The 15,082-nt window shown below is 38.5% G+C and overlaps 3 protein-coding genes and 1 pseudogene across 4 annotated transcripts; 3 read left to right on the top strand and 1 right to left on the bottom strand.

Moving 5' to 3' along the window:
- The first annotated feature begins 1,164 nt into the window (after positions 1–1,164).
- LOC126632903 (protein LEAD-SENSITIVE 1-like) lies at positions 1,165–2,554 on the top strand. Its single transcript, XM_050303439.1, has 2 exons — positions 1,165–1,412; positions 1,579–2,554. The coding sequence occupies exons 1-2, from the start codon at positions 1,319–1,321 to the stop codon at positions 2,127–2,129; spliced, it is 645 nt and encodes a 214-aa protein (XP_050159396.1). The 5' UTR covers positions 1,165–1,318; the 3' UTR covers positions 2,130–2,554.
- Positions 2,555–4,632: 2,078 nt separating this feature from the next.
- On the top strand, positions 4,633–7,576 carry LOC126632856 (pentatricopeptide repeat-containing protein CRP1, chloroplastic-like). 2 transcript variants are annotated; one of them, XM_050303372.1, is made up of 5 exons: positions 4,633–6,128; positions 6,230–6,382; positions 6,512–6,583; positions 6,702–6,897; positions 7,024–7,576. In XM_050303372.1, exons 1-4 carry the CDS (start codon positions 4,782–4,784, stop codon positions 6,810–6,812), a joined length of 1,683 nt encoding a protein of 560 aa, XP_050159329.1. In that variant the 5' UTR covers positions 4,633–4,781; the 3' UTR covers positions 6,813–6,897; positions 7,024–7,576. The 2 variants fall into 2 exon arrangements, with proteins under 2 accessions (XP_050159329.1, XP_050159339.1); XM_050303382.1 differs by lacking the exon at positions 6,512–6,583.
- Positions 7,577–7,910: 334 nt separating this feature from the next.
- Positions 7,911–10,709, bottom strand: LOC126632965 (late embryogenesis abundant protein At5g17165-like). The gene is made up of 2 exons (XM_050303504.1): positions 10,513–10,709; positions 7,911–8,447 (listed from the first exon to the last, which is right to left on the bottom strand). Exons 1-2 carry the CDS (start codon positions 10,614–10,616, stop codon positions 8,171–8,173), a joined length of 381 nt encoding a protein of 126 aa, XP_050159461.1. The 5' UTR covers positions 10,617–10,709; the 3' UTR covers positions 7,911–8,170.
- Positions 10,710–12,810: 2,101 nt separating this feature from the next.
- LOC126632897 (uncharacterized) lies at positions 12,811–14,882 on the top strand (annotated as a pseudogene).
- The last annotated feature ends 200 nt before the right edge of the window (positions 14,883–15,082 follow it).

The following is a 15,082-nucleotide window of genomic DNA, read 5'->3' on the forward strand; positions in this document are numbered from 1 at the left end:
TACCATTGTACTTCATTTCAATTGTGAAGCACTCTGCATGTATGTACTATCAAATGCTTGTATACATGATCAAACCTGTCAAAACAACATCGTTTGACAACCATCGTAAAAAATACACCCAAAATTAAAATTAGTAATAAGAAGCTAAAATAAAAGCAAGAAAAATAAAAATTGAAAATTGATAGGACTTACAAATGCCCATCTTTTCTTACTTCCAGAAAACTACTCAAGAAACAATGAGATAAAGAGTTCCAAAAATAAGAAATATAAGCATTTTTCCAACTCACTGTGTCTCCTACCGAAAAAATGAAATATTAATGTTGCATAATAGAAGAGAAAACAAAAGTAAAGGAGTTGACTAAGTCTCACATGTCCAAAATAAATCTTTTTTATTCCAAATCACAATAGATGTCTTTTATTTTGGATGCATTTTTGCTCACTCACACTAACTATAGGGTATGCTTACCACATCTTTCAATGCTTGCCATATATAATCCACACTAAATCTAGTTAAGCCTTATTTTTTTTATTTTTTTTATTTTTGCTTTAATTAATGGGTGAGAGAATCCTACTTTTACTTATTTACTTCCATATATATCATTTCTTTTTAAATATTTTATTAAAACTTTAAACTCCCATTTTTTAATACAAACAGACTCAACTAATTCCAATTTAAAAAACATAAACATAAACTTAAAACCCCAATGTCGATTACGCCTTCATAGGTTAATAGTAAGCTTCCATGACCTAGATCTTTACTGTTGTATGATCATGTAAGGAGTTTTTATCATAAATAGGATCTGTAACTAGCTGGAGATTATGGTAATCAAAATATGTGTAATCAAACTTTTTTGGTAATTAAAATATGCGAGCTTGATCTTCCATCAGCATATGATTCTAACTTTATATGGATATACGAATCATATCAAATCATTTCGTCAATATCCAACAAAAACTAATTTTAATGACAAAACTAATAGGACAAATGATGTCATTCAAAATACAATTGTTTTAGATGAAACTCGTCAAAATAAAATTGTACAAAAAGCTAGTCCAAATAATACAATTGTTTGAGATGAAACTCATCAAAATAAAATTGTACAAAGCTAGTAGGATGAATATTCTCCACTTCAAGGGATGTCGTTCCATTTCGTTTTCTTCTAAAAACGACCTCAGTGGACTGGGTGGATACGATGCGCATATATATAAGTTAACTTGAGTGAGGGGATCTTCGATTTAGCAGAAGATAATTGGAGTGCTGAATGCTAACCGAGAGAGAGAGAGAGAGAGAGAGAGAGAGAGAGAGAGAGAGAGAGATATGAGTCTATTGTCAAACAGGATTTCCAAGGAGGAGCTCCAGCCGGGAGATCACATCTATACTTATAGAAAACTGCATACATACTCCCACCATGGTAATTTTGCATTCTTTTTCTCTTTTTGCACGCTCTCATTTATTTATGTGCCTTGAATTTGCTTGATTTATTCAATCCAAATAACAAAAATTTACAGATATATGCATAAATCCCACTTTAAGCATATATGTGCATATAAATTTATGGCATGGTTGCATGCATGCAGGTATATACGTGGGGGAAGGTAGGGTTATTCATTTTTTTAAAACAAAGGGAAAAGGGAAAATAAGTAGTAAGAGAAAGCCTCGATGCAGCGACTGCAAGAACGACCCAAACACGGCACGCGGAGTGGTGAAAACCTGCGTCGATTGCTTCCTGAAAGGTCACGGCCTTTTTCGATTCGAATACAACGTGTCTCACAATCGCTTCAATATCAAAAACAGGGGGACTTGCAGCACTGAGAGTTGTTATCCGGGAGGCGAAACGGTTCGTCGTGCCTCAGAGATTTTCGACAAGGATCCGACTCATGGGACGGGTTTCGGTGAATACAATTTGCTTAACAACAACTGCGAGGACTTTGCCAGCTATTGCAAAAGAGGCACGAGCGTGAGCGAGCAGGCTGTGAGGGTTTGGTCTGTGGGGAATAGTTTTGCAGATTCAACAAATAGTAGTAGTACTAGTAGTGCTGCTTCCCCATCCAGAATTGATGATGGAACTACTTCCAAGGCTGCTTTTCTTATTTCCAAGGCTACTTCTTTCTTTTCTTCTGAGTCTTGATTCTGTTAGACGGAATTGGATCCTCTCCTGAGCAGGATCCTCCTGATCCAACAACACGGACTGTTAGATTTTGATCCAACAACTACAAACAGGTGCCCCTCTAAAAGTTTTAATAATTGTAACCGTTGGATTGAAATCCAATGACCCATGTTAGTGGGTCAGGAGGATCCTGATCTCCTGCTCAGGAGAGGATCCAATTCCCTGTTAGACCGTGTCAGGTTTCCTCTTTAGATACAAACTCTTCAGTTTGTATACTCAGTCAACAACTCTTATCCAATGGGAATTATGTTAGGTTTGTTTGACTTTTGAATTTTGAATTGTACACTTGTAAATAGGGTTTTTGAAACCCTGATGTAATATGGAAATCATTATAAATAGATTGCACCCTACAACGTTGAGGGCAAGCAATTATAGTGAAAAACCTGCCTTCTTAGCTTCTCACCGTTCATATTTTTACAGATTCTTCATCATGATCAAGAATGTTGCAAATATACTCACACGCTATGATATTTAGATGCGAGAAAATAAACTTGGAATTTGGTAAAAATTAGAATTTATAAATTAACATGCATCATTTGAATTCATAAACATAGAGACTTGGAATTTTTCGTGTGAATAAAAACTTGAAATTTGAGACCTCAAATTTTCAAGTTTAAATTTTATATAAGAGTAATACTAGGTAGATTAAATTTATAGATTTAGTCTCTCTAGCATTACCCTTGACGTAAATAGTTGTTATTTTCATGAGTGAGAGTTTAAAAATAAAAAAATACAACCATGAGTGGCCATCACCACCACCACATGTCATCGCCATACAATCGTCATACTCGATGCCGTCTTCTCTGCCACAACACAACATGATCACTGCCACATACCCATGTCGCTACTATCATCACCATCGCTGCTGCCACTACTACTAACGCATTTCCTAATTACAATGCCTCATTTATATATTAATGACAATATACACATAAAATTTCATAGTTAAATGTCATTGTTCTTTTCGTCACAAGAAAATTTACAAATTTTTGGAAAAAAATTCCGTCATTTCAAATTCCCTAGCAACCTTAAATTTTCTCATCTAAACGTTAATATTTTTTTAAACCCACATTAAAGGAGTAGAGGAGTTAGCTAAGTCTCACATGTCCAAAATAAATCTTTTTTATTCCAAATCACAATAGATGTTTTTTATTTTTGGACAAACAAAAGTAGATGTTGTTGGAACTATGGGTGGGTTCGGTACGGTTACCGTACCAAAACCCTTGTACCAATTACCGTACCAAACTTTCGGTTTGGTAAAATCTATTACCATTACCATACCAAACTTTCGGTATACCGAAGTTCGGTATTGCCAAAAGTTTGGTTGGCATGGTATGGCAATGGTAATTGCCATTTTGTTTTGGGACAAAATATGTTTTTGTTTTTTTAACCTAATTCAAGGGCAAAACTTTTGTTTTTGTACCTTTATCTCATACATTATAGATTAAATTCATCTATTATTCATCATTCACAATTCACACACATAATAATTCAAATGAAGCATCAAGATTCATCATGAAAATTAAGCTTACAATCCAAATAGAAGTTATGAACCAAAACAAATAGAAGTTAACAATCCAAATAGAAATTAAAGTTTCAAACCAAATGAAAATTGGAAGTAAACTTCAAAAAAGAGAATTCATTGATCAGTTATTCAAGTTTGAGATGTCGAAGCTTTTGGAGGAGGCATTGAACTTGTAGATGATTGAGTTTGTGTCAAGCCTACATTACAAATAAAGAAAACATATTAATTAGTAGCAAGAAGAATTAAAGTTGAAAACCATTTAATAACAAATTTACTAAAAAAATTAAAGCATATCTTTCTTGTTTTCTCTTCTTCTATTTCCTTGTAATTGAAGCATATCTTCCGTTGGTCCTTGTAGAAGTTTACTTCACCTGCCCTAAGCCAACCACTAGTACACACTAGTGCCTCCATTATTTTAGGAGTCAAGGATACCCTAAAAGGGTTCACAACCCTCCTCCCTAGACTAAATGCATTTTCACTAGCAACAGTAGAAGTGGGGGTTACAAAGATATTTTGGCTATTTGTGAAAGAATTAGGAACTCTTTTGTGTTTGATTTCCACAATTTTAAGAGATCAAAGTCACCAACAACAATGCTAATATAAGTAGGGTATTATTTTCAAATTATTGGAATATTATAAATATGTGTTATATAATTATGTATTATATAAATTATAAATTATAAATTATATTGTATTTTCGGTATGGTACGGTAATACCGTGGTAATGGTATCCATTACCAATACCATACCATGATATTTTGGTACGGTACAATACCGTACCATTACTGATTGGTACAAAAAATTTGGCACAAAATCGGTATGGCACGGTTGGCAATTCGGTTGGCATGGCAATTTGGCAAAAAAATCCACCCCTAGTTGGAACAGGTCATTTAACAAGAGGGATCCCCATTTTTTTTTTTAAATGGGGACACCCTGACCGTTGGATTGACTTTAATGAAATTGTGTGGTTACGATTAAATCTCAGACCACATAATTTCATTAAAATCAAATCCAATGATTAAGAAGGTGTCCCTATTTTTTTAGAAAAATAGGGATCCCTCCTATTAAAAAGATTCCGTTGTTGGAATATGTTTAGGACTCGATCCAAGACACCAGGTTGGGTCAGCCTCCTATATAACCGCGGTCCTATAAAAGCAAACAAAAACACTGAAATCTTTGGCGCCTATGAGAGCATGGCAATGCTGGTGCAGTCCATTTGGTGTCGTAACTCACCTTCACTTTCATCCGCAGGCAGCTTCGCAATCACTCCACTCTCTCTCTTCTGTCCGAGATGCCTCAAACACTCCGAGACGTACAATTTCCACGCTTCTTTCACTCACTCGAATCGTACCAAGAACGCGAAAGATTTCAAATTTACAGCACCCAGTGACGAAAACACTTCAATTCCGAACTACCTAATTGCTCAAACCACCGGAGAGGAACTTTCCGGCGAATCATACAACAATTTGATAAGTGGGTTCTGCAGAGCAGGGCATATCGACCAGGCAATGGCTGTTCTTGCAGAAATGGAAGCTCTCGGCGTCCGACCCAATTCGATGTCTTACGCTCATTTGATTGAGGGCCTCGGGAGCAATGGCAGGACTTTGGAGGCCGATGTGTTGCTTCAGGAAATGATATGTTCTGGGTTGAGGCCAAGAATCAGGGTTTACAATGTTATGCTCAGAGGGTGTTTGAAGAAAGGCCTCTTAGAACTTGCAACTAGAGTTTTGGCAGTAATGGGCGATTTGGTTGCGGAGAAAAATGAAGAGACGTATGAGATTCTTCTTGATTACTATGTCAGTGCCGGGAGGTTGGAAGATACTTGGTCAACGATTAATGAGATGAAGCGGAAGCGGTTTCGGTTGAGCTCGTTTGTGTATAGCAAGGTTATAGGACTTTACAGGGACAATGGGATGTGGAAGAAGGCAATGGACATTGTGGGAGAGATAAGGGAGATGGGGATGGCATTGGATAAACAGATTTTCAACAGCATTATTGATACGTTTGGGAAATATGGTGAATTGGACGAAGCTTTGGAAGTATTTGATAAGATGAAACAAGAAGGTGTGAAGCCTGATATAACGACATTTAATTCATTGATAAGGTGGCATTGTAAGGCAGGGAATATAAGCAAGGCACTTGAGTTGTTTACAGAGATGCAGGAACAGGGGTTGTATCCTGATCCAAAGATCTTTGTCACCGTTATCAGCCGATTGGGGGAGCAGGGGAAGTGGGATGTGATCCAGAAGACTTTTGAGAATATGAAACGCCGAGGGCATAAGAAAAGTGGGATAATTTATGCTGTTTTGGTTGATATTTATGGGCAGTATGGAAAATTTCAGGATGCTGAAGAGTGTATATCTGCCCTAAAAGCTGAAGGTCTTATTCCTTCAGCTAGCATGTTTTGTGTCTTAGCAAATGCCTACGCTCAGCAGGTTTTCCGATTCTCTTACATTGTTTTCATTGAATTTCATTATATCTCGAAACATATCCATATCTTGTGCATATCACAATGTCTTTATTCTTTTTAATGCAGGGATTATGTCATCAGACAGTTAAGGTACTCCAGCTTATGGAAGCTGAGGGAATCGAACCGAACGTCATAATGCTGAATGTGCTGATCAATGCATTCGGTGTTGCTGGTAGATATTTAGAGGCGTTATCCATTTATCACTATATAAAAGAAAGTGTAAGTCTTGTTTTTGCCTAAATTTTCTCTAGTTGCGATGTCAAATATCTTGAATTTTTTCAACCAATTCAGTTTTCGTGATACTTTTCAGCTAAGTTTCTAATGGTGCTGCTTTTGTTTTCTTTGAAGGGTTTTAGCCCTGATGTGGTTACTTATACTACACTTATGAAGGCGTTTAGTCGGGCAAGGAAGTTTGATAAGGTGCTATATATTGAACTTTTAAATTCTCTAGTCTCCACTCCAACTCTCATCTCAAGAGAGAGTAGGAAGCTTGTTTTCTTTTCTAAATCTCTCAAATTGCAAGCGGTTTCTTGATCAGGTCCTGGAGATATACAAGGAAATGGAACGTGCCGGATGCACTCCGGATAGAAAGGCTAGACAGGTGTTACAAGTTGCTTTAATGGTCCTTCAACAGAGGTATTGTGAGTAATAGTGAATGGATTGGTTTGTGATGCAATGTGCTAGGGCAGTCTGGTATGGACACGGCCTATGATCCTTTCAGCAGTCCAACTAGGGTGAGCCTTTTTATCTTCTCTTTCGTTTCTTTTCTTGTTCACTTTACGTTTCAGACTCCTAGACTCCTACTCGTATGGGTTTGTACCAGATTGACCTTGATTTTGGTTTATCAAATGCTTCCTCAGGCCTTACGGGATGATGCTAGCGTAAACACTTGAAGCCAGATGGGGTGTTGATTTTGCCACATTATACTGCACAACTGATAATCGCAACGGGCAGCAAGAGCGCATATGTTGTATAGATGATGAAACATGCTTCAGGTTTAGCCGTTGGAAAGGTGGACAACACCGGGGACGTGCAACACGAAAGCACTCGCTTCGGACTTGAGAGGACGAGTCGCTTTCATGAGCTACCAACTTGGTTCCTGTGCAGCCATTGGCTTGGAAGAATTGGGCTTTCGAAGTGCTGCAACTCAAACAGTATTCCGTTCCGTACATGGAATGAATTTGGAAAAGTTGGCGTTTCGAAGTGCCAGTTTTCGGTCCTCCCGCGATTTGAGCAATGAGATATATAACTTTACCGACATTATATTGTCCCCCTGAGTCCTGACTATTATTATCTCCACCACACACCCATGTAATCATTGTTTGTTTCAAGTTTTGAATACCTCTTGGCACGCACTTACAGCTCTTGTATATAATTTTAATATTTATTAAAGTATTTATTATCTGTGAGCAATATGGAAAGTTGCTTTGGAGATTGGAGATGCATTGAAATGAACATTTTGCGTTTCTTGTTTATTTGTTTTTTTTAGGGGCAATGAGTGGTAAGTCACGGTTATCTGCTCATTCTGAGGATTGAGTAGACCCCATAGCCTAAAATTATTTTTTTAGAAATTAGTATGAAATAGGACGATAATCATATATAAACATGTTCTTACAGATAAGAAAGAACACGTTCATTAATATAGCTGAAACTTTACACGCATTGTAAAGCAATTTTGTCATGATGAAGGAAATTGAGTTTTGCCAAATTTCACGTGGCACTAACTGATTGGCATCTTAACCATTGATTGATTCACAAGGCATATCCCTCTATTCACGGAAAAGATACCGTAGAAAATTAGAAATACACAGCCATAGGCATAGGGTCGGTAACCATTAAGTTGCATATAATATGTAACACAGTCAACTCCAGCTCTGCTACCAACCGGTATTTGCACACAGAATACTACTACTTTTAGCACTACAGCACATATATAGGCAGCCTCCGCTGCAGCACGCCTATACATTATTTATCTATAATATATATAGTTCATATGTTGCCTCGGAGTTAGGGAAGGTGAGGCTTCTCCAAGTCCTCGATGCTGGTAGGACGAAACCACGCCTCCTGCTCCAGCACCGAAGATCCCTCCCCACCATCGCCCGGGGAGGAGCCGTCCTCCCTGCCTGCGGAAGATGTGTGTTCAGCTTCAGGCCCGAACACCCCCGTGTGGGGGTGTGGAGCCCAGTACTTGTCCGGTTGGGGCGGGATCACATCATCTGGAACAAAGCTGGGTCGAGTTTGTTCCTCTGGGTTCTTGTCATAGGTCGAGGTGTGAGCAGCCCTCCTGAATATCAATACATACAAAGGACACGATCAAATATATATACATACAAGAGGGTATTTAAATTTAGTTAGGCCAAACTTAATTGAGATGGTAGTTGAGTCCGCCTAGCGGCTAATATTTCTACGAAAAAAGAAAACTAAAAGTAAAAGCACTTATTTCCCGCTCTTCCTAAAAATGTCTTAAGATACTAATTCTTCCCAATAGTAAACAAAAGGCAACTTAAGAAAGGATGAAGGAAGCAATTAGGAATATGCAGCTTAAGCATGAGGACAACTTTACCACAAATAGTGCAGCTTAAGCTAGCCATGTTTAAAAGATGGGGACAGACAACACATTCCCATCAAGCATGGGAACAAACTATACCGCAAATGCCCTATCTAGCTAGTTATTTTCAACTTTTGTACTCTTTACCTGCTTTCCAAACAAGTTGGGCATCGGTTTTATCTTAAATAGATTCCCTAATGGCCAAAGCATAAAAGGATTTGTTTAAGGGTAGGTATCGATGCCAACCATGTGACTTTACACCAGATAGTGTCACCCAACATGTTATCTAATAGTAGATAATTACTAGACTGACCCAACAATTTTTATATTCCAAAACTAATACTGTATGGTATGGCATTTCTCACACAGAACTTCGCCGGCCTATTGTCCTGAAGCAGGCAAGTGTGTATATGGTCATTCATCCGAATTAAGTAATACGACTAATTATAAATAAAATATCTGACCAAAGAAATAAAGAATCTTCAGTCAAAGTAAGCGGATTACTAGTATTAATGTTAATAGGCGACAAGTATGGTACTGTGGACGGTGGAGTCTCACAGTTCCGTTATTGTTATACCAAAAACACTCGGTCCAAAACATGTATGTATCTATGAACATGAGTAGAAAACAAAAGATAATCAAACCCAGAAACAAAAACAAAAACAGATTACCGTCATACAATTGGATACATCTCAAGAAAACGAAATAAAAACGAACTGAAACCATGCTATTAGACGGACCATTCCAAGATTATAAATCTGAAGCTGCAAATGCAAGGCACCTAAAAATTTATCTAGTTCTTATCTGAAGTTGATATTTCACTAAAGGAATCTTGCCAAGAAAATGACACTAGATTTTAGGCACATGCACATCCACATCCACATCTATCGCTATTGAAAGGTTTACTGCCATATATATGTCTGAAAAAACAAAACCACCCTAAGATAAATATCCGCAAAAGATCTAAGGATTCCGAAATATGATCATCACCATGGTTTACTCCAGAAACAAAACCATAAAAGTAATTATGTTGCCTAATTACCAAAAGTAACCTCCTTTCTCTCTATTTTTTCTTCGTCAATTCTCTTATTTATTTATTTATTTATTTATTATATTCATGCTATGGTGAACAATTGTCCAATGAGGATCCTAGTCAGTGGCAGCATGTCCTTATCCGAACCCCGCACCCAGCGAGTACCACGGCTAACAGGCCCTTGGTTGTTGGTACGAAAATGCCTATATATATATTATTTAATTTTGTTTCTAAATTTTATCTTTCCTTCCCTTAAAAAGATAAAGTCATAAAGAGCAAAATATCGATTAAAACGAAGCTGACTGAAATGAAACGAAAATCCTATGCTCCCGAGTATTCTATTTTTCGGAATTTTTAACGGTTAGATCTTGGTCATTGTATCTTTGACGAATCTAACGGAGTACACTACAAAATCCCAAAATGGAATTACAAAATTTGATAAGCTCTGCATCAAAATGTCAACGATATTATGCATCAGGTGTGGCAGCGAAAAATCTCACACCACGATCACACAAAAGGAAGGGATAGATTCCAAAAGTCACTCTTAACTAATCATTTATTTCTGTTCAATAAATTTCAACTTTTTTTTTCTTCCAGAAATTAAAGCAAAATTTCCAACCGAGAAACCACCGAAGCAACTCAGATGATCAGATCGCAGCTCCTCTAACATGAAATTATTAACTACTTAAATTGATCATCACATAATTAATAGATCAGAAATTGAACGCAAATACGCGAAAAAGCTCGAATCAAATGCAAAATCGATACCTGAGAGTGAGAGCGGAGAGCTGAGCTGAATCGCGCGCTCGGATCTCGTTGATAAGTCGCTTCCCCAAGCTCGCGATACCTCGACTGCTCGAATTGGCGGCCATACAGTAAAAGACTGGTGTAGAGAGAGAGTGAGTGTGTGTGTGCGTGTAGAGAGAGAGAGAGAGTTTGGAGTGAGAGAGAGGGAATGAGCGATGGTTGGCCTTTTGGTGTTAAAATGATTTGGACGATGGGTCAGTTTTATATAGTGGAAGGTGGTGTCTGATATTTTACATCCACCTACCCCAGCAGCGGACTCGCTTCTTTGCAGTTCGTACCGCCACCTACACGGCCCCGTACTCTTCGGTAGTACCAAGCGACGTCGTTTCTAGTTTTGGCGGTTGGGTTCGTTTTACGCGTCCGTGACGCGGACTTCTTGGAATGTTCTCGTTTTAATGCCGTAGCGACATTATTGGCGGCGTTTGTTATGCGGTGGCCTTTGGTGATTAGCTCGTTTTTTGATAAGATATTCTCGAGTGAAACTGTTTAGAAAGGGGTGGGCATCGCTTGGGCTGGGCCCAAAATCTGAGGGATCGGACCGAATTTGTTTGAAAATAAAATGGAGCGGGCCGGGTCGGATAATAGAAAAAGAAAAATAAAGAAAATGAAAACTTTGCAGAATTTCAACCACAATTGCATTCACTATTTCAATTTCTTGCATGCATTCATAAATTAAAGCCACAAAAAATGAAGGAGTTCCCTATAAGTAGACAGAAAAAAGGGCTAGAGGATTTCAGCTATCCTGGGTCGAGGTCTAATGATGATGGTGGCGGCGGACAGGGCAGGGATGGTGGGAGCGAGTCTTGAGGAGAGATCGAGGTCTAATGATGATTGTGACAGCAGGAGTGAGTCAGGAGGAGAGATCGAGGTCTGGAAAAAGAGGAGAGATCAAGGTTTGAGAGAGAGGAGATGGCTCAAGAGGAGAGACCAAGAGAATGAAATTCGAGGGTTGACTGCTTGAGCTCATGGTCTAATAGATGATATAGAGAGAGACTGAGTGACTGAGAGATATGTGGACCCGCCCCCACTCCTCCACGTTTTGGATTTATAAACTTTTGACCCATCATGACCCGCGAGTCTTGGCCTTATTTGCTCACGCCTAATTTAGACACACAAAACCGACACTTTTATTAACGAGTAAACTGCCGATTTGCCCCCTGAACTATCACCCAACTTTCGATTTGCCCCCTGAACTTTTTGATTAGAAAATTAAGGACTTAAACTAATTTTTTTGGCCAATTTCCTCCCTACCGTTAGTTTTTCATAAATTTCATCCAAATTAACGTTAACTCTTATCATGTGCAAACCACGTAACTCTCATTTGTGGACAAAAGCGTCATTTCACTAGACCTTCAGACAGAAAAGCTATAGAATCACACATATTTGCATAGGTTTATATTTTAGAAATCTAAGGTTTTCAATTATTTTAAAGAATGAAGTGACCGAACTACCCACACATGTTGTGCATATGCTTCCATTTAACAGAAATTTGGATGGAATGAATGAAAAATTAACAGCAGGGGGCAAATTGGCCAAAAAAATTAGTTTAAGTCCTTAATTTTCCAATTAAAAAGTTTAGGGGGCAAATCGAAAGTTGGGTGATAGTTCAGGGGGCAAATCGGCAGTTTACTCTTTATTAACACATCCTCTTCATGATAAGCTTCATCTCTATTAGATATCAAGGCCGTTTATGTGTCTAAATAATTTTATCAATATTGATTTGCAAATTTAATAATCACTTATCGTTACCTTGGGCTTTGGAATTGGATGGGCTGAGTACGTGGTAGGCCAGTCTTGGTTAGCATTTAACCCTTATAACGTGGTGCCGGCCCAACTTTATCCCCTTTGTTGAGCCAACCCTTTGAAGAATGCTCCTGCTGCTCAAAACTAATGAACAACAACAACAAAACAACAACAAAGCCTTTTCTTATTAAGTGGGATCGGCTATATGAATCCTAGAACTTCATTGCGCTTTCGTTCTGGATTCATTTTCATAAGGCTTCGACGTAATCGAGGAGTGTCAGCTGTCGACTACCTGACGCCCTCCCCCTCCTCCTTTATCCGGGCTTAGGACCGGCAATGTAAGATAAACTTACACGGACGGAGTTTGCTCAAAACTAATGAACAAATAAAAATTAATTCTAGAGAAAATTGGTGCTTGTAATTTGTGGCTGGCCATTGAATCAAATCGTGGCTAATCAAAGTTTATCTGGCCCTGCAATTCTGGGCACAACAATTTCATCCAGACACAAGACAGACCGTAGAGTGTGTGCCTGACTCACACTAGCTTCTTTGTCTAGTCGCACTGTAGTGTGTCCAAATTAAACATGTCACAGGCGGTGCTTGCCGCTGCTTCCTCCTCCTCCTCCTCTTGCTCCGCCGCATTCAAAAGGCACCACTCGACAAGAACTCCACAGTTCACAGCTCCAAAACAATTGGCACCAATCCAATGCCAGGTAGGTACCTACTCTAATCCAATGCCCAAAGCACAAGAAGAACTTTTCTGCAATGGAGATGTCAACTAATATGAAAAAGTTAAAACGCATTGCAGTGCGTGTTATAACTTGAGATAGTGTTATAGCGGCATTCCAATTAAAGTAAGTGTCATGAGCTACGCCATTACACAATCCTTATGATTCTGTATTTTTTCTTGCTGTGTAAAGAAAACTAGCTTCCAAGGATTGTCGCTTGGAGAAGCCAAAAGGGGAGTGTTTGATTCTTTGCTGGTAGCTGCTGAGAATAACAGGAGTGGTTTAGGCAACAACAACGTAGGGAGAGGAAGAGGGCTTAGGGTTACAGCAAGAACTGCAGGGGCTCCCAAGTCGATTGAGGCTGAGGTGGACAATCCATTAGGCCTCACTTTGGGTCAAAAGCCCGGAGGTCCTGTTACCATCACAGTGAGTTAACATCAATAGCTTCCATTTTCTAACTTCATTGCACCATTTAGGACTGGTTGAGATTGCTTTTGAAGAGCTAGTTATAAGTGTTCTATGACTATCAAAAGTGATTCCGTTTACTTTTGGTATAAAAACTTAAAAGCGTTTTTGAGTCGTATAAGCACTTTCTAGAGAAACACTGCTAATGAAAGTGCTTTTGAACGTAAGTTCTTCCCACAGAAAAGTCCCAACGATCCCATGTTATTGTATGAAGTTGGGAGATTGAAATTAGTCGCACTCCAAAAGGGTTATTTGCACTTCGCCCTACAGGTAAAAATAAAAAAGGAAAGAGTATTTTGGAATGCTAATACCTATTCCCGTATGGATATGATCACTTACAATTGGCAGCTTATATTATATATATACACACACACACACACGTATATGTATATATTGATACTGTGTTTAGGCTGTGGATGGAGGTGGGAATGCAGCAAAGGCAGGGCTTAAGGCAGGGGACCAAGTCCTCTACACTAGCAGCGTCTTTGGTGATGAAGTATGGCCAGCAGATAAACTAGGGTTTACAAAAACTGCCATCAATGCCAAGCCAGACTCTGTTTACTTCGTTGTTAACAGGTTGCTTATCTATTTCTTATTTCCTCTTAGCAGATAAATTGGTTTTGATTTAATTAATAACACTGTTTTAGATTGGAAAAATGAAGTTAGCTGTGATCATTTTTAATGCAGAGGTGGTGCTACTGTAGACGTTAAACGCCTGCCAAAGTGACTGGCTCCACCTTGATTTGGATGGAAACTAACCGAGACTCAAAAGGCAAGAGTCAATTTTGTTGTCCGTATAACTTAAATTCAACTTTTAAGACATCAACTGATGTGACAGTGTTTTATTTATTCCGTAATCTTTTACTTTCCGCGCCCTATAAATAATACTAATTGATTGATTGGACCATGAACAATTTTCAGGCTAGAGCTACTCACATATGCCTCGACTGTGGATTCATATACACATTACAGAAGCCCTTTGATGAGCAGGTATTTGATTAGCTTCATTTCCCCCAATTACGAATTAGGTTAGACAAGCAGTGTACTACGTGATTTTGACGTGCATGGTAAGCAATGCATAATACTATTTCATTTGCAGCCGGATGCGTACGCATGCCCTCAATGTCTAGCACCAAAGAAGCGGTTTGCATGATACGATATTAACACCGGGAAAGCCATTGGTGGCAGTTTGCCTCCGATCGGCGTTATCATTGGCCTGGTGGCTGGTCTCGCCGGTGTTGGAGCTTTGCTTGTATATGGTCTTCAATGAACACACATTTAAAACAACATGGAGTTTTTGAGATTTAAAAGATATATTCAAGAAGGGTAGTATTTTCTTTCTTGGAGAGTAATGTTAGTATCCGATTGAATGAAATTGCGGATCTATGCGCAATATCAATATGACCTTATTTGGAGATTCAAGAACAATTTCTTATAAATTTATTCTAAATATATCTCAAGAAAAAAAAAATACTGCTTAATGTTTGGTTTGACTTGAAATTATAAAACAAGCAATTTACAAGAACAATACGTTTTGCCGTTTTGGTTGGGCTGCTTATTTTTGTTTGGCTTGGAGAAAAGGGTGAAAGTGATGA

This window comes from Malus sylvestris, chromosome 1 (assembly GCF_916048215.2).
Source record: "Malus sylvestris chromosome 1, drMalSylv7.2, whole genome shotgun sequence".
NCBI classification, from domain to species: domain Eukaryota; kingdom Viridiplantae; phylum Streptophyta; class Magnoliopsida; order Rosales; family Rosaceae; genus Malus; species Malus sylvestris.

Bases quoted from the DNA above. Each gene is read 5' to 3' on its own strand.
- LOC126632903 (XM_050303439.1), top strand. From the start codon at position 1,319: ATGAGTCTATTGTCAAACAGGATTTCCAAGGAGGAGCTCCAGCCGGGA. The intron at 1,413-1,578 runs GTAATTTTGCAT...GCATGCATGCAG, and splicing joins GCATACATACTCCCACCATG to GTATATACGTGGGGGAAGGT.
- LOC126632965 (XM_050303504.1), bottom strand. From the start codon at position 10,616: ATGGCCGCCAATTCGAGCAGTCGAGGTATCGCGAGCTTGGGGAAGCGA. The intron at 8,448-10,512 runs GTATCGATTTTG...ATTGATATTCAG, and splicing joins CTCTCCGCTCTCACTCTCAG to GAGGGCTGCTCACACCTCGA.
- LOC126632856 (XM_050303372.1), top strand. From the start codon at position 4,782: ATGTTTAGGACTCGATCCAAGACACCAGGTTGGGTCAGCCTCCTATAT. The intron at 6,383-6,511 runs GTAAGTCTTGTT...TTTTCTTTGAAG, and splicing joins ATCACTATATAAAAGAAAGT to GGTTTTAGCCCTGATGTGGT. The intron at 6,584-6,701 runs GTGCTATATATT...TTTCTTGATCAG, and splicing joins GGGCAAGGAAGTTTGATAAG to GTCCTGGAGATATACAAGGA.